General features: G+C 43.7%; 1 protein-coding gene across 5 annotated transcripts in view; it reads left to right on the forward strand.

Moving 5' to 3' along the window:
• Positions 1–23,647, forward strand: part of Itsn1 (intersectin 1) — a 181,309-nt gene that overhangs the window by 72,687 nt on the left and 84,975 nt on the right. For all 5 annotated transcript variants that reach the window (XM_034514696.2, XM_034514698.2, XM_076943156.1 and 2 more), the window contains 9 exons: positions 1,383–1,483; positions 6,986–7,049; positions 10,607–10,744; positions 12,106–12,218; positions 13,466–13,728; positions 15,511–15,660; positions 15,740–15,880; positions 22,242–22,329; positions 22,597–22,736. In XM_034514696.2, coding sequence (XP_034370587.1) covers positions 1,383–1,483; positions 6,986–7,049; positions 10,607–10,744; positions 12,106–12,218; positions 13,466–13,728; positions 15,511–15,660; positions 15,740–15,880; positions 22,242–22,329; positions 22,597–22,736 — 1,198 coding nt within the window. The remainder of the gene's footprint in view (positions 1–1,382; positions 1,484–6,985; positions 7,050–10,606; positions 10,745–12,105; positions 12,219–13,465; positions 13,729–15,510; positions 15,661–15,739; positions 15,881–22,241; positions 22,330–22,596; positions 22,737–23,647) is intronic.

Below are 23,647 nucleotides of genomic sequence, written 5' to 3' on the forward strand. Positions count from 1 at the left end.
CCTAAATCTTGATTTGGTGTGTGTTACATGATTCTCTGTAAGCATGGAAGGAGATTACATATGGAGCCTTACTTATCATCTGCCTTTCACATGGAATGCCACCTTTTCTGTCTCCATTGTGTTGAAATTATTTGACTAGACATGGGACTCTTACAACCTGTCTGTGTCAACGTGATACTTGTGTGGTCTGTGGCATCTGCAGAAGGAAATGCCAGGAGTAACTCACTGTTAGCAGGGTGTCCTCAGGTCAGTGCTGTAGCACGTTGGCAAGGAGACATCAGTGTTGGATTACACTCAAGAAAGGGGAGCTCAGTCACTGCTCCACTGATTTGCCAGGACCTGGACAGATCCTGTTTCCTCTCTGGGAGCTTTAACATTTGCTAGGAATTTAAACCTCCCAGCAGGAAGTATTTGACTTCATTAAGAACTGGATCCTAGGGACAGTAAGATGGCTCAGAGGGTAAGAGTGTTTGACTCTAAATGTGACAACCTGGGTTTAATTCCCAGGACCTATGGGGGGAACAGAGAGAACGAACTCCTGCAGATTGTCTTCTTGCCTCTACACATGGGTCATGTCATGTATGCATTCTCTCTCTTCACACACACACACACACACACACACCTCTCAACTAGATAAATAAATGGAAAAACAAAAAAGAAATGAGTATATTTTGAAAATTTGTTGTAGAGAAAGGTAAGTATTTTGAAGTGTACTCTTTAAAAGGTAGTGTCAGCATTGCTTTTTAACTAAAGGAGAAATTCCTCAATGCTTAAGAAAACCTGAGTAGTATATAACGCCTAAGTTCTGGGAATATTAATATGTAAAATATGAGATGTCATCTGAGTAGTATATAATGCCTCAGTTCTGGGAATATTAATATGTAAAGTATGAGATGGTCACCTGATTTGTTGTTTTTCTTTATATCTGGGTAAAAAAGAGTTTATCTAGATTTTTAAAAAAATTTTCCCGTGTGTGTGTGTGTGTGTGTGTGTGTGTGTGTGTGTGTGTGCACCCTCCCTCCCCCATGATTGCAGATGCTCTCAGAAGCCAGGAGAAGGTGTTGGAGCCCATGAGCTGGGTCACAGGGAATTGTGGGCTGCGTGACATGGGTGCTGGCAGCTGGACCTGTGTCCTCTGGAAGCAAGCACTCTAACTGCTAAGCCGTCTCTCCATCCCCTAATTTACCTCTTGAAAGATGTCTATACTGATGTGTGAAAGCACTATGAATGCCTTAGTGGCCAGACGTCCCCTCAACAGGGTCCTTTGACCCCAACCCCACTAGGAGGGAAAAGGAAACACTGCCGACCTTAGACAAACCCGTTTGAACCCCAGCAAGCTGTTTCTCACAGTGCACCACCCTCTTCTTCCTCTTTTTTCACAGCGCCCCTCCAGCAGCAGAATGGGCTGTGCCTCAGTCATCAAGACTGAAATACAGGCAGTTATTCAACAGCCACGACAAAACCATGAGTGGACACTTAACAGGTATTTACAAACAAGAATTAGTGAAATACCGTCCTTACTTTATATACAGGTTGTTTCTAGATACGGAGTCAAGAAAGAGTATTTTCTGCTATCTTGTCTATCTCCTTATTTCTAGGTAGGGTTCATTGTCTCTGCTCTGTTGTGTTTTCAAGTTCTGGTAACTCTGTCCACATTACCTTATCCCCCTCTATCCTGGCCTTCACCCTGTCACCTGTTGGTAAAACACAGGCCTGAAACCCTCTTGCACAGGTGAGTGGGACAGCAGCAGAGAAGGAGCTGTGCGCAGGGCATCCCGAGCTTCCCTGTGTTCCCTCGGTCAGGCGTGGAGGCTGGATGCAGGGTAACGGTGTAGGAGGAAGGAACTCTGCTGTCCTGATGGCCTGCTGCTCATCCCTGGTATCATTTCTATGAAAGGTTAAAAATTAATTTCCAGGATCTTGGTGGGTTTTCTAAAGCATATTGGTTCTGTTATCCTAATAATGTCTAAATAATATTAGATTATTTTAGGATTAGATAAATAGAAAATTCTTAGGATAAATAATATCCTAATAATATCTAAAGCATATTACTCTGTTATCTGTCAGAAGGGTAGAGTAGCATTTCAGAAACCATGCCAAGTGTTTATTGTGAGTACTTAAACTACCAAATTGAATGTTACACAAAAAGGGTAATCTTTAGTGAAGATGAATAGATAGAGACCTCTCATGAACCGTCAAGTCCTGACAAGTGGACAGGGAAGGAGAGTGACCTGACTGGGCAAGCCATTATGCAGAGAACACAGAACAGGTTCTAAGATTTGAGTCCTGTCTACTCCACTAGCATTTTATTAAGACATGATCATGGTCGACTCTGACATGATGTCTGGAGAGATGTCCAGACATCATGTTTGTTTGAGTGGGAAATTACTCTTTACACAGCCAAGCGCCACCCAGTGCAGAGGTACCTGGTGAAGAGGGCCCAGCTGAGGGGACACATTGCTTCCATAGCCTGTGGGCCCATCTGCTGCACACAACATTTTAGGTTGTGGTTCTTTGTACATTGCTTTACTATTGCTAATAATCATAATTCTTACTTCCAGATGAGAAAAAAAATGACTGGATGAGGCCTTCAGGCTGCTCTGCCCTTTAACCCTGTCTCCATAAGAGAGACTGCGTTCACTTAAAGGGCCAGATAGAAAACGCTACTCAACTCTCTACATACCACACTTTTCCAGAAGTAGCAGCTCTCAGTATTTTTAAGTAGCATAAACACACAAACATGCACACACTCATGCGTGTGCCTTTGCAGGCACTGAGAAAATACTCGTTGATGTCATTTTGAGGGGGTATGCTTAAAACCATGCTCCATACACACTCAGTATTTCTTGAGAACATTATTGGTATTAGTTGGTATTAGTGTTCCATTGTGAATTGGTTTAGTATTCTTTCATGTTGGGATGTATGTTTTATGAGTGATAAAGGTATTACCTATATTCTGAAGATATGACCTAGACACTTGAATATAAAACCTTTAAAAATCTAAGGCCAAAAGTAAGATTTTCTAGTTTGTTCCAGCAAGCATTTAAGGTGTAAATTTTATCCACGAGCCAGATACTGGCAGTCATCATTATGTTTTAAAATGAAAGCACATACTTATAGCTTCTTAATCTAGTTCCGTAGCTTCAAGCCTACAGTTGCAATGGTCTTGTGTTCTGAACACCAGGCCAGTGACTTAGAGAAGTATCTAGGCTGTGCTTGTCCGTCCTTCACTCCTGCGCTCACAGCGGCTGCTATCTTTAGTTTATTAGACACACTGATGGGCCTGAAAACATACACATAGAGAAAGATTATGCGAACTGAGCAGGTTATTATATAGGAATTTTTATGTATTTAAGTAACATACAGATGTATACACACATATACATATGTATACACACATATACATATGTATACACACATATACAGATGTATACACACATATACAGATGTATACACACATATACAGATGTATACACACATATACAGATGTATACACACATATACAGATGTATACACACATATACAGATGTATACACACATATACAGATGTAACAACAATTAGGGACGAAAAGGAAGAGGCAAATGATAGAATGATAGTGTCATCTCAAGAATATCTAAAAATAAATTATAGCAGGATGAGAAACAGCAAAGAAATCAGAGAGAGCGAATTCTATGCAGCTCCTTCCTGAATGGTGCATGCCCTGCCACCTAACTGACCCATGGCTCAGCCCGAGGCAAATGCCCATGGCACCTGCGCGTGTCATCACGTGTTCTGAATGGGTCCTGTCAGCATCCTGCTCCATTTTCACATGCGTCTCGGTGTCTTCAAGTTCTGGCTCTACAGAGTGTGTTGGGATGCCACCTGGCCCATCTGTAGAATGACCCTCACTTCCCCCAAGCATTTCCTGGTGACTTAATTGACACAGCTGGCTACACACACACTCCTTTCCGCTCACATGATTTGATATATGTTATCCTGTGCTTTCAAAAAACAAGGCCTGCAGTTCTTTGTCTAGGGTTGAGGCCTTGTGAGCGTTCCTCCATCCACGTGAGTGAGCACATGTACTGGTGTCATTCTTGTTCCGAGTGTGTTTAGGCAGCCATGTTGACAAGCCTGAAACACATATACAAACAGGATATAGGAACTGAGCTGGTTAAATTATCTAATACATATACATATATGTATATATATAAAACATGAACATATATACACATATGTAACAGTTAGGGAGGAAAAGTAAGGGACAAATGACGTAACAATATTGAAATATCAAAAAGAGTACTTAAGAATAAGTTATACCATGATGAAAAGCATCAGGCCAACTAGAGAGAGCTGACCATTAGGTTGTGTGGCCACCCTGGAAGTTCTGTGAGCCTGTTAGTGCTTTATCTCAGAGATGTGTTTCAGTGCTGGGTTGGGTTCTGAAACGTGAGTACACCGTGTGGTTATGTATCGGATAAGTGTGAGAGCCCGTGTTAGTCTCCCTCCGATGGACACAAAGCATCAGGTCCATATAATTACATCTTTTCCGTGTTCAGGTTCCCTCGGCAGACGCGGAGGCGCATAATGGAGTTTGTAGAGTTGAGATTTCACTTGTCTCTGAGAGCTTCCTGTGAGCGGTACTCTAACACCGATGCTCCATTATGTATGTGCGGCTACAGAGAAGTTCTGCCAGGTCAAAGCTCAATTCTGGCACTCGTTAAAATCCTGCCTTACTTACTGGATCTGTTTTGATGTTTACAACAAGGGTTCCGATTTTAGAGATAGCTGTGATCTTCCAGGACAAGGAGCAATAAACTTTTCCGTGAGGAGTAAGGTAGCCCACGCTGTAGGCTTGTCAGCCACGTGTCCTCATATAAGCTGCGTGGATGTGTGTGGCCAGCTGCACAGCAGTAGCCATTCTTCTCATCCTCAGATGAGTGCACACAAAAGGAGTTTCAATAAAAGTGTTGATAAATGCATGAGCAGTCCTGGCTGGCCTGTGTGCCATCATCTGCCAGCCTGGTCTTGGTTAACATTTCATTCATTTCAGAGGTAAGGTAACTTGTCTCACTAATATCAGGCAAAGACTGGAATGCAAGTCTCCTGGCACCTGGGTAGACATGGTCGGTTCTCCACAGCTGCTGTGTGCTGTGTGTCTGAAGCGGATGCACACTGCTTCTGAGTGGAGAGAGCTGTAACAAGTAAAGGCTGCCCACCCCCGCCCCCCAGACTCTGTTGTGTTCATGGTGCAAGCTATCTGAGTAGTGTTGCAGTCTAAAGAAAGTGGTCAGCAAGCCGCCTTCATTTCAGTATGCTGTAGTAACTTGAGACTCTTTACATTAGTCATAAAAATTATTTAATGCTTAATACTCCCAACACTCCCAAATATGTTTATATGTTTGCCAAAACAGACTGTTTACCGTTCATAAGAACACCCATCTTGAAGCTGCCCGAGTGTCACTGAAGTCTAGTGGGTGCTTGTGACGTAATCCCACAGTGACGAAGTGTGTAGCAGTGAGGGTTCTGGTTACAGCCACATGTGATATACTGAGCAGAGCTAGCCAGGCCTAACAGAAGCATTAGAAGTTGACTCTTCTCGCTGGGAGAGTCAAAGAGGAGAGGGAAAGGGATGCTCCTGAGGTGCCAGGTGAATTCTCTTTGGCAGTCAACTTAGAAAGTGAGTTCTAAGAAACTGTATACATCATGTGTGTTTGCATTTGTACACTGATGTGCACTTTTCTGCCAATATGTTATATATAAAAAAAGGTAAAAATATTTGCAGTAATAGAAATGATAACTATCACCTGCTGGATACTGTGCATGTATGTGGTGCCAAGCTTGGTGTTACGGTTTCTCACATGGGTCACAGATGTGCTCACAAGCCCTGGACGTGAGCAGGCCTGTGAGTGGGGAGCTAACCACCACACACACCCCACCCCCCACCCCCCACCCCCGCCCTCAGGAACGGGGCCTGCAGCATCTTGCTGGTTAGGATGCCTCCCTTCATTTGAGGACATCACAGCCTCTGCTCCTGGCTGTGCAAGGACACATCCCTTTGTGTCTCACAAAGGGGACACTTGGGAGCTAATGGAGATCTGAAGTTTATACTTGGGAAAGGAATCTTCCCAATGCCATCGCTACAGCTTCCCGTTCCTTGTTTCCATGGGTGTTCCTGGGACTACACCTTTGAGACAGGGCTGTGCTGTGACTGCCTTTTCCTGACACTGGCCCAGCACTCAAAATCTGCCATTACAGTTTTTAATCTTAGAGCTAAAATTCTTCTGTGCTAGGAATGAAGATGCTTATCATTATCTTAACCTCAGAAACCTGATTTTGAAAGGAAAGTTGAAATTCTAATAACTTTGGCGTGACCTTTAGCTACTCACATGCTTTGGTTGCTGTATGTATCGGTGCTGTTAGAGGGCCTGCTAAGACCTCTTTCTCTACAAGTCTCTTACTCTTCCCTTCATCCATGATGAAGTCAGCTGGTGGTATCTGTGGCAGAAGATATTCAATCTGTAGGTATTAAGTCTCCATTTATAAATAAAAGCCCAACACAAAAAAAGGAATAATCTGTCCAAAGGGGCAGTGTGTTTGAAGCGCTAGCCTTTGGTGTTTTGAGACAGGGTTTCTCTGTAACAGCCTCAGCTTTCCTAAAACCTGTTTTGTAGACCAGGCTGGCTTGGAACTCACAGAGATCCTCTTGCCTCTGCGCCCCTAGTGCTGGGACTTGACTTACAGCAGCACAGCCAGCCTGAAACTGTAGTCTTTCATATCCTCACTCCTCACTGGTCATCTGGTCAGCTGAGTCCTGCTCTCCTGGGCTTTCTGTTTCTTCCCTTCTGCTGGAGCTTCATTTCCTTTCCCAGAGCTCCGGATAATTTCGCGGAAGGAGTGTGGTGTTGTGGCTGCATGAGACTGTGGGGACCTGCATGCAGCCTCTGGACTCTCAGGGAATGCTTGATTGACTCACCTCTGTGCCCTTTCTTGGTTTCCGCTTAGGTCCCCAAGCAAGAACTATTCTCATGCAATCAAGTTTACCCCAGGCTCAGCTGGCTTCCATATGGTAAGGAAGTACAAGTTCCTCAGTTTGTATAAAGTAGAAACTTACTTAAGGTGCGTTTTCCTCACAGGATTTGAGATTCACGTTCTTATTTAGAGAGGATGGAATATGCCTAGTTTTTAAGTGAGCTGTGATAATCTCTGCTCTTCAATGACACAACAAGCCCTGAGAACTTGAAGCATAGTCTAACAATTCTTTTTTCTTTTAATAACTTATTTATTTTCATTTTATGTGCATTGGTGTTTTGCCTGCATGTATGTTTGTGTGAAGATGTCAGATCTTGGAGTTATACACAGTTGTGAGCTGCCATGTGAGTGCTGGGATTTGAACCTCTGGAAGAGCTGTCAGTGCTCTTAATTGCTGATCCATCTCTAGCCCGTGGCTAACAATACTTAACCCAAGACCAGATTACTTTTTCTCAATGACTTCAGACCAAACCTCCATATTTTTTTACCTATAAATACTTAAGTTTTTTCTTTAACTATAACCATTATGCCAGGAGTTCACCTATATATTTAAGTAGTCATTCATTTCAAATTAGTGAGCTAATCTTCAAATGCCTTACATCAGCTAATAGTTTTTATAGTTTTATTTGTTCAAAGGAGTGAAACAAACCTATTCAATATTTAATTCATATATTTAAATTTCTTTTAATGATTGTGCATATGTGTGTGTGTGTGTGTGTGTGTGTGTGTGTCTGTGTGTGTGTTGTCTACATATATGTCTGTGTACCAAGTACATGCCTGGTGCCCTTGGAGATCAGAAGAGTATAGTGAGAATCTTTATTTCTTTTAAAAACACAGAAATATTATGGGAATATGTTTGTCTTAGTTCTGGTTTTACTGCAACGAACAGACACCATGACCAAGGAAAGTCTTATAAGGACAACATTTAATTGGGGCTGGCTTACAGATTCAGAGGTTCAGTCCATTATCAAGGTGGGAACATGGCAGCATCCAGGCAGGCTTGGTAAGAGTAGCTGAGAGTTCTACATCTTTATCTGAAGGCTGCTAGAAGACTGGTTCTTAGTGGTTATGAGGAGGGTCTTAAAGCCCCTGCCCATAATGGCATACTTTCTCCAACAAGGCCACACCTCCTGATAGTGCCACTCCCTGGCCCAAGCATATTCAAACCACCATAATGTTTTCATTTAATCCCAGGTGTGGGATATGGGGCTGCTTCAGATTGTCCACAGCAGCCGACTATGATTTGCCTCATGCTCTGACAGGGGTGTGATTTTGCCAGCTGCAGGTACTTTCTGCCATTGTGTGACATTTGTAATTCTGAGGACTTTTTAGTGTATATAAATGCTAGGGCCCTAAAAGGGGTGGTGGGTTATTGTTTGCAGTTTGTTAAGTAGTCATACACAAAGAAGAAACAACAACAAGAAGAAATGAGGTATCCTGATAGCAAAGATCAAACTTGTCCCAGGAACGTGCTGCCCTTAATCAGCAGGAAGTCTAATGATGACATCGCCCAACCCTTAACTTTAATCAGGGATCTCTTTCCTTTCCCCTCTATCTTTTTTTCTCTCTTATCTAGTGTTAGGAGGTTGAAAGGGTAGAAAACAATGTGGAGAAAGGTATAAGAAAGAAGAACCCACAGAGTAGCCAAAGGCCAGCTGCAGAGGACGGCAGCACATCCCCTGGTTCTGGGGTAAGGTGACTGTGAGGCCCACTCTGTAGTGCTGGGAACCAAACCTGGGGCCTCTGACAGAGCAATTAGTGCTCATAACCGCTGAGCTGTCTCTTCTTCTCATTAATTGATATATTGCAAAAGTCCCCTTTAATCCCTGCATTACCCTTTCTTGTTCTCTACTTGCACCCCAGGTCTTCCCAAAACAAATGAGGTCATTAATTGAACAGTTTCCTGGTGGCTTGACTTTGTTGTATTCCTCTGGTGGTGTTCAATTTTTTTCTATATTTCCTGTAAAATGAAAATTTGATGTAGAGTGAAGCTTTGCAGTTTTGGCACTGTGACACTTGGGGATGGTAATTCTTTATTTTGGGCTGCCCTGTGCATTGTACCATCTCTGGCTTCTACTCATTGGATCATCTGTACTGGTAGCCAACCCAGAACGTGCCTCTTGAGGCACTGCATCACCCTCTTCAGAACTGGTCAGAGTTCACTTTGTTTTTTGCTCTTTGGGGTAAGACTGGTGATGTAGTGCGTGTACTTCCTTTGAGATGCACACAGTGTCCCTCCCTGCTAGTACGTAGTAACTTCCAATAGGCCCTAATGAGTGTTGCTCCAGCTGGGCAAGCTTCCTTACATTTAAATGCTAACCAAAATCATATACTTCTTTTTCTTGTCCTTCCTTCCTTCCTTCCTTCCTTCCTTCCTTCCTTCCTTCCTTCCTTCCTTCCTTCCTGTCTGTCTTTCTAGAATGAGAATGATTTCTTCTGAAGCATGCCTCTTTTAGTTGTGTGTTGCTGGCTGCCTGGAAAACAGGCCTGATGTCTACTGTGCACACGCCAAGTGTTGGCGTAAGGTTCAGGGTGGTGCATCTGCTCCGCAAGGGCTGAGCGCATTGCTCCCTTGCTCTCCCTTCTGTGTAGCGGAGAGTCTGCCTTTTCCTTAGAACAGACCAACTACTGAGTGTTCCCCACCTGTGACACATGCAGACTCTTGAGGTCTGCCCTGACTAGCATCCCAGGGCCCTCTGAGATGGGTCAGTGCCGCCATATTTTCTTCCACTTTTCATTGATGATTTACCTCTTCAGACATTTGAGGCATCACTACTAGAATGTTATATTTTTCTTCTTCACACTAAAAAAAAAAAAAAACAAAACAAAACTTTACTTTTGGTGGCTCTTAGCCAGTTTCTGGGGGAGAATGAGAGTTTTAAAGACCATTAGTCTGACTTACCCTAAAGTAGCTTGTGCTGTTGACCTTCTCGTGGGTAAATGTGTACTCTAACATCTCCTGAATGTGATTGAAAATCACCAGTTTACTGCATTGGTTACTTGGGCAAGTTCATCTTTAAGGCTGATGATGATTGGATTGCTACAGTGAGGTGGGAGAAATGTCCCCAACTCCAGAGAGACTGGAGGCCAGAAAAATCAACCCCTAGATACTGAATGGCCCCTGGGTGAATCTGACCCACCTTTGTAGATGGTTTCATTGTAAACACGGACATGCTCATTTATTTATATGTTGTCCATTACTTCTTGCTAAGAGTTAAATTTGGTATGACAGGGCTGCCGTGTCTTACAGACCATGAAGTAGTTTGCTGTGTTCTCCTTTATTTTGTCAGTCTTTTGTCTAGCAGGTAGAACTTGAGTATGATACGGGTTAAATGGGCTTGCAGGGATCTAGAGAGGGTCATTACAACTATAGTAAACATCTGTCAGATGCTGAGAGCGGTCCCAACTGTATGCATTGTCCTTCTTGATCCTTCCAGTAGTCTGAAACAGTACTGGTTCTATAAGCTGGCACACAGAAGGATTCTTTTGGCTCAGAATCAGAGTAAGGAAATAGAACTTTGCATCTTGCTAGTGAATAGTAAGAACTGTGCATTTTCGTGAACCGGATTGCATGAATTTTTTTTGTTGAATTAGGAACCTTTCTGACATTGATCAAGATGGAAAACTCACTGCAGAAGAATTTATCCTAGCTATGCACTTAATTGATGTTGCCATGTCTGGTCAGCCACTGCCGCCTGTCCTGCCTCCTGAATACATCCCTCCTTCCTTTAGGTGAGTAACATTTTATTCTTGAAAGAATTTTGCATGGATTCCAAACTTGGCTGTTTCCTTTGCTAGCATGAAGATCAACTCTCCATGAATTGAAGGGTTAATCTCAGTTCCCCGTTAAGCCTGGGCTCACTCTGGTCTACTGTACTCTGTACTCTGTACAGTAGAAGAAATCAAGTACAAGACAAGGCTCTTCGTGTCTGTGCCCACCTAGTACGGAAGCTCACCAGAAACTGAAAGCTCACAGAGAAGGAGAACCTGAATGAGCAGACATGTAGGAAATGAGAGATCATGCCTGCAAGTCATACACAGTCAAGAATTCACAGAGATGCTGGGAATATAGAAATTATAATCAGGAAAACAGTTCTTAAAAATTAATAACAGACTCAGAAGATGTCAAGAACACCCCTGAGATATAGTCAGGAGAAGCCTGCAATGATTGCCACCCCTACCCACATGGTAGTGTATGAATATCCCATCCCAGAATGCTCCATTTACCTGGTAAGAGACAACATAAGACCTGAGTTTATCTGTGGAGTCGTCAGATTTCAGGTGCGGCTTGGGCACAGTCTCTATTAAATGAAGAGCCATGGAGCCATCAATTTCTACTTTGTGTGACACTGGGAGGGAACTGGAACTCCACAGGCAGGGAGTGGCAGGCACCAACACCCTACAGCCTCAGGAACATTTCAGGATGGCTTTATAAAGAATGAGAGACTGAGACAGGATCTCACTCTGTAGCCCTGCTGTCCTAGAACTCACTGTGTGGATCAAACTAGCCTTGAATTCTTGAGGCTCTATCTTCCTCTGCCTTGTGAGTGCTGGAACTAAAGCCGTGCAGCCCACACCCAGCTGAGGGAGTGTTTCTGACAAGGCCTAAGGGTTTAATGTGACACTTCTTAATAAAGGAGTTGATGTGTTTTCAGGATGATTAATTAGTACATGTTGTGCTTAGGAGGGACTAAAATAGTGTTTCTAAAGGGAAGGCTTTGACCCCAGTTAGCTGCACTGGCGCCTTCCTTGGGGAAGTTGAGAATTACTTCTGCACTGAGTGCTTACATAGTCAGCCCTCGTGGATTGCTCTAACTCATATATGGCAGTTCTAAGTTGTTCATTGGTTTTGGGGGGGGGGGGGCATGATGGTTTGGAGAGCGCTGAGGATGAGATCAAGCCCAGGATCTTACACATGCAAGCATGTGTCACCACTGACATTTAATTGTTCATTTAAAATTTGTAAGAAGAGAAAACCAAATCTTTCAGTCACTGGTGAAGCCTGCTCCATGGTGTGAGGTGGTCAGCCCTTCCTTCCTCTGCCAGGAGTGGTGCTGCCCACAGCTTTGTGATGCTCTCCTGTCTCTCTGCAGAAGAGTTCGCTCTGGCAGTGGGATGTCCGTCATAAGCTCTTCATCTGTGGATCAGAGGCTGCCCGAGGAGCCATCGTCAGAGGATGAGCAGCAGTTAGAGAAAAAGCTGCCTGGTGAGTGGCCCTGAAGCCAAGTAGCTGAGGGAGACCTCTAGCAGAAATACACTTAGTTTCTGACACTTGGCCGTCACTGCAGCCGCCCGTAGGCAGGCGCAGGCACTTTTGGAATTGCTGATGAGAATGTCCTTATGCACCTTTATTCCATCCTTTAAGTGGGGTCTGATTGTCTCCTGTGAAACAAACGTTTATAGGTCATTTCTATGGAATATAGAGCACTAAACTTTGCTGTTGAGGTGGTTTCTTGGTCACCAATGCAGCAATGACGAGAGTCACTTATCATTATTTTATTTTGCAAACCATAGGAGCATGTTTTAGTTTTAATGTGAGCTGATTTTTAAATAACCGTCATTTTAATGGCAAATCTCTGATGCTATTAAGTTAGTCTATGATGACATGGCTCTGCACTATCTATGAGATGAGGCTGCTGCTCAGAAGTTTACATTCATTAAGTCTCTCCATCCTAACTACTGTGCCACTGTCCCCGCTGCGTTTCCTGTGCTCCCCACTTAATTGATTGACTGACACGCTCACTCTCCAGATGATTATACTGCTTTTCAGTTTGGTTCGGTGACAAAATACTTACTGTAAATGACCTATGAGCAAGGCTGTATGTAAGTATAGTGAAAAATTTAAATATTACTCTCATTATAGTCTCAAGAATATTATACTAGGTTGGTCATTTTCTGCAAAATAAGGGTCTTGATATGTCACTTAAGCTGGCTGATCTCACAGCAATCTTCCTGAGTCTCTGAGTGCATGCTGGGATTGCAGGTACATGCTGTCACACGTAGTTTCTACTAAGATTTAAGGCACAGAAAAATGAACTGCTCCAGAGAACGTGGAGTTTGTGTGGGCATGCTAAATCTACCTGTGGTTGGCCAACATGGAGAAGAGTGTAGGAAATGCATCTCCAAATGAGTTGGAGGAGTGGGGCTGAGAAGAAGGATCTGTCCCTGTGTGTGACTGCCACACTCTGATAATGGTGGAAATGAGGTATCGTCATCAAACACAAGATTGTTAGATTTGGGATTGTCTTTTTCTGTTGGCAGTAAACATTCGTGTATGGTTTAAACAGGAAAGCTCACCGTCAGGGCATTTTGGCTTTGCTTTGCTTTGTTTTCTCCTGCAGTCAAGGGCATCCCAGGGGCCTGGGCAGTTCTGGGCTTATGCTAGTATTGCATCATGCACCTGAGTTTTCCTCTGACAGTGACTTTCCCATCACTGATGTCTGCTTTGTTTAGTGACATTTGAAGATAAGAAGCGGGAGAACTTCGAGCGAGGCAATCTGGAGCTGGAGAAGCGCAGGCAAGCTCTCCTGGAGCAGCAGCGCAAAGAGCAGGAGCGGCTGGCTCAGCTGGAGCGCGCCGAGCAAGAGAGGAAAGAGCGGGAGCGCCAGGAACAGGAGCGCAAGAGACAGCTAGAGCTGGAGAAACAGCTAGAAAAGCAGCGGGAGCTGGAGAGGCAGAGAGAGGAGGAGAGAAGGAAGGAGATGGAGAGGCGGGAGGTGAGCAGTGGGCCTCGCTCCTGCAGCAGGCTGAGGTTCAGTGTATCCAGAGTTGCCCAGTCATCGTAATCATCTCTTCCAGAACGAGTCAGGACCCAGTGACCAGCTGCTCCCCACCCACTCTTTACCCCAGCACCTGGGAGTGCTAACTCACATAGTCTTTATTTGCCTGTTAATAGAAGGGGTGACTTTGGTGGGGTGAATTCCACCCGGATAGTGGAAGCCACTTCTTGTCTGTCTTGTTTGAGTGTATTGCTGCAAAAGCATTGCCACCATCCTCCCATATCAACCAGATAAAAAAACAAGTTTTCCTTATTAAAAATGTTATGGTGGGGCTGGAGAGAAGGCTCAGTGGTTAAGAGTTCTGGCTGCTTTTCCAGAGGACCAGGGTTCAATTCCCAGCACCCACATGGCAGCTCACAACTGTCTGTAGCTCAAATTCTAGGGGATCTGGCACCTTCAGACATACATGCAGTCAAAACACCAATGCATATAAAATAAAAATAAATCTTAAAAGTTTTAATATCATCTTCTAGTTAGTGCGTTAGAAACAGTGTGTTGTCATTAGCAGCTTTGTGTTCAAGGAAATCAATACAGTTTTTAATAGGGCTTTATGTTCATTTATTTGATGCTAGGGATTGAACAGATGGGGACATCACTAGTCCCCGAAGAAACAGAGATGGCCAAGCTCCGGCTGTCCTCCAGGGTGTCTCAGTGTAGCTGAGAGCTTGTGATGTGAGGAGCAGTCACACTAAGTGCCATGTGCCCTACCTAGCAGTCATTGTAGACTAGGTTGATGCTTTGAAACTACAGCTTTTATGTTTAAGAAGAAAATGTGTGATTAGGAAGGTGGGAATCCCAGGCTTCTAAACTCGAGATGTTGTCGTAGGGTTTCTATGACTGTGACAGAACAGCATGACCAAAAAGCAAGTTGGGGAGAGAAAGGGTTTGCTTAGCTCTCATTCCTACATCACTGTTTATCTCCAAAGGAGGTCAGGACAGGAACGCAAACAGGGCAGGACCCTGGAGGCAGTAGCTAATGCAGAGGCCATGGAAGTGTGCTGCTCCCTGGTTTGCTCAGTGTGCTTTGTTAGAGAACCCAAGACCACCAGTCCAGGGATGGCACCACCCACCATGGACTGGGCCCTCCTCCACTCATCACGAATTGAGAAAATGCCTTACAGCTGCATCTCATGGAGGCATGTCCTCAGCTGAGGCTCCTCCCTGTCCACTGACTCTAGGTTGGGTCAAGCTGATACAAAACCAGCCAGTACAGATATGTTTAGGGTGCGCCCAATGTGTAAACCTGAATGCCAAATGCTTCCAGACTGAAAACTCCCCTCAAATAGTTAGATATGGGACTTTCACATTAGGAGTGGTTCACCGGTGAGGCCATGCAGACACCTAGGGATGGTCCCCGTCATCATCTGGACAAGGAACGTTCAACTCACAGGCAGCAACTTCTCCTTCAGCAGAAGAAAAACAAGTTTATTTAGTATTGTCCCTGAAGATTTTAATTTGACTTTACTAGATACAGAAACCCCTTCCTTCTTGAGTGTGTCAACAAGGACATGTTTACCTAGCCCACTGTGCTTCCTGGGAGGCGTGAGGAATGGGCGCGGTCAGTTCTCATCCCTGTAAGGTAACTCAGTCAGAGCCGGTGTTAGGTGAGCCCTGTAAGATGTTTCACCATTAGAAGAAGGGGCTTACTAGGCATTTTATAAAAAAGAAACATTGCCTAGTGTCAGAATCAAGGAATTACTAAACTGTCTGTAACCACAGGCGGCAAAGCGGGAACTCGAACGGCAGCGACAGCTTGAATGGGAACGGAACCGGAGACAGGAACTCCTGACTCAGAGGAACAAAGAGCAGGAGGGCATCGTGGTCCTGAAGGCGAGGAGGAAGACTCTGGAGTTTGAGTTAGAAGCTCTGGTGAGTGTGGCTTGCACTGCATCAGCCCAGCATTGGGGTGTTGACCTCACACTCACCCTGTCATTTTCCTTTATTGAAGAATGACAAAAAGCATCAGCTAGAAGGAAAACTTCAGGATATCAGGTGTCGACTGGCAACCCAGAGGCAGGAAATTGAGAGCACGAACAAGTCCAGAGAGCTGAGGATTGCCGAAATTACTCACCTACAGCAACAGTTGCAGGTGGGTTCCATGGCTGAGCTTGATCACGGGCTTGTTCAACAGAGGTTCACCTCTAGCGTTCATTAGGCATGGGGCAAGCAGGAAGTAAACCCACAGCTGTCTCCTAGCACTGCGCTGGGCGAGGCCCCTGTGGACACAGGCTGCGCAGAGGACAAGACTAGAGGCTGCCTTTCGTGGAGCTGCTCTCTGCAGGGGCAGCCTGTCACCGCCTAAGTACTGAAGGGATGGGCTTCTCTCTCCCATGGCGCTTAGGGCCAGAATGGTTTAAAATTTTAGGGTGTTTTGTTGTTGTTATTGTTATGTTTTTTTACTTAGAATATTTATAAACATATAGAATATCTTAGGGAAAGGAGTCCAGTCTAGACATGAAATTTACGTCTTACATGAATGACCTGAAAATAATTTTGTGATATTTTCAGTGCATCTGCACTGTAATTATCAGATCAGGTGCTGAGTCTCCCACTTGAGGCTTCATGTCAGTCTTCCAAGCATTTCAGATTATAGCGTTAGGTGACAGGTTTTCAGATCAGGAATGCTCACCTTGGCGCCATTAGGATATGGAGAGTGCCATAGAGGCTGAGTGCTGAGGGGAGGATGGATCTTAGAGTAGGAAAAATTTCAACATAATTCAGGTCTTGTGAACAGTCGTTTCTGTGAAGGCGACACAGATGAGAGATCTGAAAATAATGATGGCCTGAGCTGTGGACATATCTGGGGAGTGAGCCCAAGGCCAGGGAAAAGCAGTCCCATGGTATGGGAGGCAAGATACAGCACCAAGACCACTGGCTGAAGCAGGTGAGAGCCGGGTCACAAGGGACATGTTGTCCGTCAGTGGGATATTGGCCTTGCTTTGATAATTGCAGTAAGTTGGTGCATCAGGTGTTTGTGTAGGGGTGTGAGAGTCTCGGCGTAGCTGACTGGATGGGCACGGTACAGTGCTGGAGCATCTCTGCCTTCATCTGCCGCCCTCCTGTCGGATGCTGGCATTCTCCAGGTAGTCTGTCTGTGTCAGGCTCTTCTCTCAGAGTGTTGCCTAAAGGGTTTATTCATGTTGAGTGAGTAAGTTTTCTTTTCTCTCTAGGTAGTATTCCACCATTTACCCAGTTTTGGAGTTAAAAACATTTTCCTACATTTTTACTTATCATGTGGTTGTTCCTCCTCACCAGCATCTGATACTTAGAACTTCACCCCTTCAGGTGGGGACAGCACGGTGGTGGCTTTGGTGTGCACCTCTGTGCTCTAAAGCTGTTGCTTCAGATGCTCATTGCCATGTGTGTTTTGTTGAATCATTTGAACAAATCTTTGGTCCATTTTTATTGGATTGAAGAATGTTAAGTTACATTTTTTTCCTATCAGCCAGCCATTTGTCAAATAACTTGTTTTGCTGATGTATGTATGACATTGTCACCCCAGATTTCACTTACTCTCTTTGCTTGTGGTGTTTTGTTTGTTTGGTGTTTGAGATAGGATCTTGCCAGGATCTTGCCCTGTATCCCTGGCTGGTCTGAAACGCTGTAGACCAGGCCTGCTTTGTACTCTGCTCCGTACTGGTTCACAGGCATACGCCGACAAACCCACTTGCTTAATCATTTTGCGGTGTTTTTCTAAGGGCAGCTGTTTGACCTTTGATAAGGTCCAGTCTGCTATTTTTTTCTTTGCTTCTAATAAATTATGAGATAAGTACATCCTCTATGCTGTCTTTGAGCTGCTTCTTGTGATTGGGTCAGAACCCTCTTCAAGCTGATATTACATGCAGGTGAAAAGAGGGTTAAGACTGATTTTTTATATATATATATAAATAGATACATACTCGGCACCATTAGCTGAAAACTCCCCTTGAAGTTCTTTGGTAGCTGCTGAAAGTTAGTTGAATGTTCTTTTAGAGGTGTGTTCTGGATTGTGTTCCTTGCTGTCTGTCTTCCTCCTGTTGTTAATAATTATGATACATAGTTGAATTCTCTATTATTATCCCCTCTCCCTCGCTTCTCCTTTTTTATCTTATGTCTGTTCATAGACCCTTACACTTCCAAATGGAGGAATACCTTCTTGAGTTTTGTTTTAAAATTAAAAAAAAAAAAAAAAAAAAAAAAGACCAAACACTATTATGTTGAAATTTCATTGCATTTATAGGTTAATCTGAAAAGATTTGTCATCTTAACAATATCAAATCGCATGGCCTTGTCTTTGGATCATTACATATTGTAGCAGGACCTTTAGTTCTCAGTGTACCATGTTAATAGAAAAGGTTTTCCTTTTCTAGCCTGTGTATCTTTTGTGCTTTTCTTTCTTTTGTTTTCAATCCTACTGCATTGAACAGGACCTCTAGTATGTATATTGTTATATATATATTATTATATGCATACAGTATATGTATTTATATAGATTATAATTATATGTGTATATATTATATATTATAATTATATATATATAATATATTATATGTATGTATGTTAGATAAGAAGCGAGGACTTGCCTTGAGCCTTAGTCATGGATGGGTGGCTAGTTGGGCCCTTGTTTTGTTTGGCATCTATTGAGGTAACAGAGGTTTCTTCCCTCTATTTTGTCGATAGGGTGGTTCATAGTGAATGAATTTTGAACATTAAACCAGGAGTCCATTCCTGACCAAGTACACTCAGTCACAGTGTATAATTTATAAACATTTTTCTATTTGCTATTGTTTTATGGGTGTTTCTCATGTACATTCATGGAGACAGTGATTGGTAGTTTTCTTGTGAATGTCCTCATCTAGTTTTGGGATCAGTTTAAAACGGGCCTCAGAACATAACTTGGTACTGAATTTTCTTCGTCCTACACTCTAGAAATGTTGATGTTGAAACATTTTGTGACAGTAGTGAAGGCTCTGGGATTTCTTTGTTGCAAGACTTTTTCATTGAAAACTGTATTTAAGCTGAGCAGTGGCACAGGCCTTTAATCTCAGTGCTAGAGAGGCAGAAGCAGGTTCACGGCCCACCTGGTTCTACAGAGCAAGTTACTGGACAGCGGGGCTACACAGAGAAACCCCCGTCTCCAAAAATCAACAAAAGGAAAAAAAGTAAGAAAACTGTATTCAGTAGATAATAAAGCTAATGAAACTTTCTGTTCTTGAGCCTTCTTGATAATATGATTTTAGTTAGCTTGCTCAGTTATCTAAATGATCAAATATATATTCATAGAGTTGTCCGTCTGTAATGCCTGTAGTGGTGTGTCTTTCTTCATTCCTGGTGGCTGTCACTGACTAGCACTCTCTTCCACAGGCTCAACATCTCCTTCCTGCCTCCCTCCCCAGCCTCCCGCTCTCCCTCCTGTTCCCCTGCTCATCCACCAGTCAGGAAGCTTATGGTTTTATTGTCCTCCCTCCCTCCCTCCCTCCCTCCCTCCCTCCCTCCCTTCCTTCCTTCCTTCCTTCCTTCCTTCCTTCCTTCCTTTTCCTTTCCAGACAGTTTTATTGTGTATCTTTGGCTCTCTGGGGACTGACTCTGTAGCCCAGGCTGTCCTCAAACTCAAGAGATCTGCCTGCCACTGTCTCCAGAGTGCTAGGATTAAAGGTGTAGCCACCAACTCTGGCTTTATTGATACTTTTCAGACAAGCTCTTGTATATGTTGATTTTTCTCTGTGATGTGTTTTTGTTATATTCCACCAAATTAAGTGCTTTTCTTTATTGTTATATTTTTTCATTTACTTATTTGGAGTTTAATTTTATTTTTTTCTGTTTATTAGCAGGAAGCTTAGATAATTTAATTTAGGCTTTAATTTGTTTGTGGTTTAAATATTTTGAGTTATAAATGTCGTTGCCACAGCCATGTCTATATTCCAGGAGGTTTTAGACATGTTTACATTTATTGACTTTTGTCATTTCTTTGCTTTCTAAGTGGACTTACATTTGGTTTTAACTACCTGTTTATTTTTTGTTTACTTATGTTATCTGAAAGAATATTTTGTGTGAATTTAGTTCTTTTAAATGTATTGAGACTTTGGGTCAAGTGTAACTTAGTGAATATTCCTGAAAAATGTATGTACTATGTTTCACTTTGGTGGTGTGTCCTGCTAGCCTTCCGTATTGTAGCAAGCTGATTCATGATGGAGGCCAAGCTTCCTTACAGGTCTGTGCCTTTCGTAGTGGGGGCAGTGCTGGGGGTCACACACAGGCCTTCTGCCTGCACTCTAGGCAAACACACTCCTGAGGTAGCCCCTCCTCCTGTCACTCGAGTTTCCCTTTCTGTCCTGTCTGTTGTTTCCTGTACTTGAAGTAGCATCAGTTTGGGATTGAGGCTGTGATCAGGAAAATAACCAGTATGAGTTCATGGGTAGAAACTGTTTTCAAATATTAAAAATTAGATTTACTTTTTTAAAGTATGTTCTTCCGTATTGTAGTTCCTTTTATTTCATTTATTTATTTATTTGTTTATTTTGAGTTGGGTGTCTCACTCTATAGCTCTGATTGGCCTTGAACTCAAGGAGCTCCACTTGCCTCTGCCAAGTGCTGGCATTAAAGGTGTATGCCACCATATCCTGCCCTTGTAACTTTTTAAAACTAACTATTACTGAGAAATCTGGGTAAAATATTACCCAAAGATATTTAGGGTAAAGATCATGTGCTCATCATACCATTATTGTAACTGAGTGTGTTGTGACTGAACACATTTAGAACGAAACGCAAAGGTGTTCATTATTGGTAGATGCAGATCCTGGAGGACTGGTGAAGTGACCGCAGCTCGTGCTTTGAGGAAGAGAAGCACATGCCAGTGAGGCTGGCTGCCTTCGCCCTTGTGTGCATAGGCACTCTGGCTTTGCAGTCAGTCCTGGTGCTCTTGGTATCATGTGACCTATTGGAGCATAAGTTTTTTTTAAAGATTTACTTCAGTGTACCTGTGTGTGCATATATATCTGTGTGTTTCTGTGTTTCGGTCTCTGTGTCTCTGTGTCTCTGTGTCTCTGTGTCTGTGTGTAGGTATGTGTGTATATGTGTATGTCTGTCTCTGGGTATGTATCTGTGTATGGGTATACATTTGTATGTCTGTGTCTCTGTCTGAGTATGTATCTGTGTGTTTGTATGTCTCTGTGTCTGTGGGTATGTATCTGTGTGTGTCTGTGTCTCTGTGTGTCTAAGTATGTGCCTGTGTATGTCTGTGTGTTTGTATGTCTCTGTGTCTGTGTGTGTCTGTGCATGGCTGTGGAGGAGTGCTGAATCCTGGGTCCTTTGTGAAAACAGCCCCCTGCTCTTAACTCCTGAGTCAGGCCCAGCCTGGGCTATACATTTTAAAGTGCCATTTACATGGGGGACATCTCAGTGAGTAGAAAATGGTGCAGGTTCCTCCTGATTGGGGGGTTGAAAGAGGCCTTGAAACCACTGAGTGGGCTTTGCTTTCCAAGACAAAGGTCTGCTGTGTGTTTTGTTTTGTGAAAGTCTGCCATGGGTTACTCATAGCCTAAAAGGTCTCTGACTCCTCTCTGTTGAGTTAGCCTCCTACCATGCAGGCCTAGCACACAGTTCTTTCTGTAAATGCCAATGTGTCTACAAGTGGGTGCCAGGAAGACTGGATCTGGACTTCTACAGGACTTAAGTAAGGTATTTTATTTTCTCACGAGAGTCATTTTTTCCCCACCAAGGTAAAAATAAATGCCAAGTAAACCAGTAAGGCTGCCAGTTTACTAAAGTGACTACCAGATCATTTCAGCTCAAATTCAACAAATGCTGTGCTTGGCACGTTACCCATGAAATTCCAAATATTCTCTGTTATATAGTTTGGTTTCAACTTTTTCTTATGCCAGCTTCAAAAAAGAGGGAAAAAAAATAGAAAAAGAGGTTGTTTTGGGACTCTTACGTTGAAAAATTCCCGTGTGATAGAAAACCATGGGTGGCATCTAGGATTCTAGTTGTGACAAATGTCCTTCTGAGTTCTGTGTCTAACTTCAGGCATGCAGTCAGCCTTGGTTCAAGCTAGTGAATGCAAAGCCAAGGCCAACCCTCACCTCGCTAATCCTGCAGCCAGGTCATGGCCTCTGTGCTTCATCTCTGCAGTTCAGAGAGCGGGTTCTCTCAGACCTACCTGAATACATCTCTTAAAACTCATAAATGCACAGTATGTCACACCCACGTAAACAGAGCCAAAGGCTCTGTAACTGCCCCAGCTTCTTCCTAGTTAATTCCTCGGTGGGCTTGGCAGGGCAGTGTGCACAGATGCAGGAAAGGTAGGAAGTGACTGGGGTAAGGACCCTGGGATCTCAGGGTCACTCACGTGCTGTTTCCTTCTGGGCTTGGCAGGGCAGTGTGCACAGATGCAGGAGAGGTGGGAAGTGACTGGGGTAAGGACCCTGGGATCTCAGGGTCACTCACGTGCTGTCTCCTTCCCTCTTCCCTAGGAGTCTCAGCAAATGCTTGGAAGACTTATTCCAGAGAAACAGATACTCAATGACCAATTAAAACAAGTCCAGCAGAACAGTTTGCATAGTAGGTGTCTTATTTATTTCTTTTTTCTGTTGATACACGGTCCTGAATGATGGAAGGTGCTTTCTTGGCACAGGTGTCTTTTCCTCCACTTGTTTCCTCCAATCATCGCTTGATCCTAGGCCTTCATGCATGCTGACATTTGTTTTACCGCTAGTGCTGCTCCTGTTTCCCCTTTATCAGCAAGAGTTCCCTTCAGTGACATGAAAGTTGAACATGTTCCTCACTGTTGGCCAAAGTTCTCCTGACCTGTTTGCTCTTCTGAAACAGGAGATTCGCTTCTTACCCTCAAAAGAGCCTTAGAAGCAAAGGAGCTAGCCCGGCAGCAGCTTCGAGAGCAGCTGGACGAGGTGGAGAGAGAGACCAGGTCAAAGCTGCAGGAGATTGACGTCTTCAACAACCAGCTGAAGGTGACCCCTGTGTGCCGTGTGGCCGGTGACCCCTGTGTGCCGTGTGGCCGGTGACCCCTGTGTGCTGTGTGGCCGGTGACTCCTGTGTGCTGTGTGGCCTCCCCTTTTCTCAGGCAGGAAGATTTGTTGCACTGGCGGGTGAACAGTGGTTCATCATCCTGTACGAATGATGTCATGGTGCCCCTCGGTTGTGCTTACCTTCTCAGTCATTTGTAAGTTAGCCTGTGTTAGGGCCCTTCCTGCTCCTGGTCCCGCCCCCCCCATCATCCTTCCCCCCCCCCCCCCCCCCAGGATAGTTTTCTTTCTTTCTTTTTGTCTGCCTGTTTACAAGCACAATCCAAAAGCAAAGGCCTGAAGTGTTCTCTTTGGTGTGTTCATTGAGGAATACCCAGATGCTTTTCTGGTTTAAAACTGAGGTTTTCCTGCCACTCCTTAGAGATCCTGCTTAACTGTGGACCAGATGTTAACTCAGGCTTGGCACAGTGGCACATGCCTTAAATCCCAGCATGTGGGAGGCTGAGGCAAGTGGATCTCTGAGTTCAGGGCCAGCCTGGTCTAAATAGTGAGTTCCAGGATGGCCAAAGCTACATAATGAGATCCTTTCTCAGAAGGAAAGAAAGGGGAGAGAGAGAGAGAGAGAGAGAGAGAGAGAGAGAGAGAGAGAGAGAATGAGAATATAAAGTAGTAACTCAAAAGCTAGAATAGAAAAACCCATTTCTTATGATAATTATTATTTACTCTTTTAGATTTATGTAGATTTTATGTTCTTATCAGAAACTGGATATTACATTGCACTCCAAAAATATTTACTTTAGGTTTCTAACCTTAAAATTCCTTACAATTTACTATGTATGGCCCATTTAGCTTCTGATACTTAAAAAATAAAATACCTTTACTACTAAAAGAAAACT

The sequence above is a fragment of the Arvicanthis niloticus genome, chromosome 12, assembly GCF_011762505.2.
Source record: "Arvicanthis niloticus isolate mArvNil1 chromosome 12, mArvNil1.pat.X, whole genome shotgun sequence".
NCBI lineage: Eukaryota > Metazoa > Chordata > Mammalia > Rodentia > Muridae > Arvicanthis > Arvicanthis niloticus.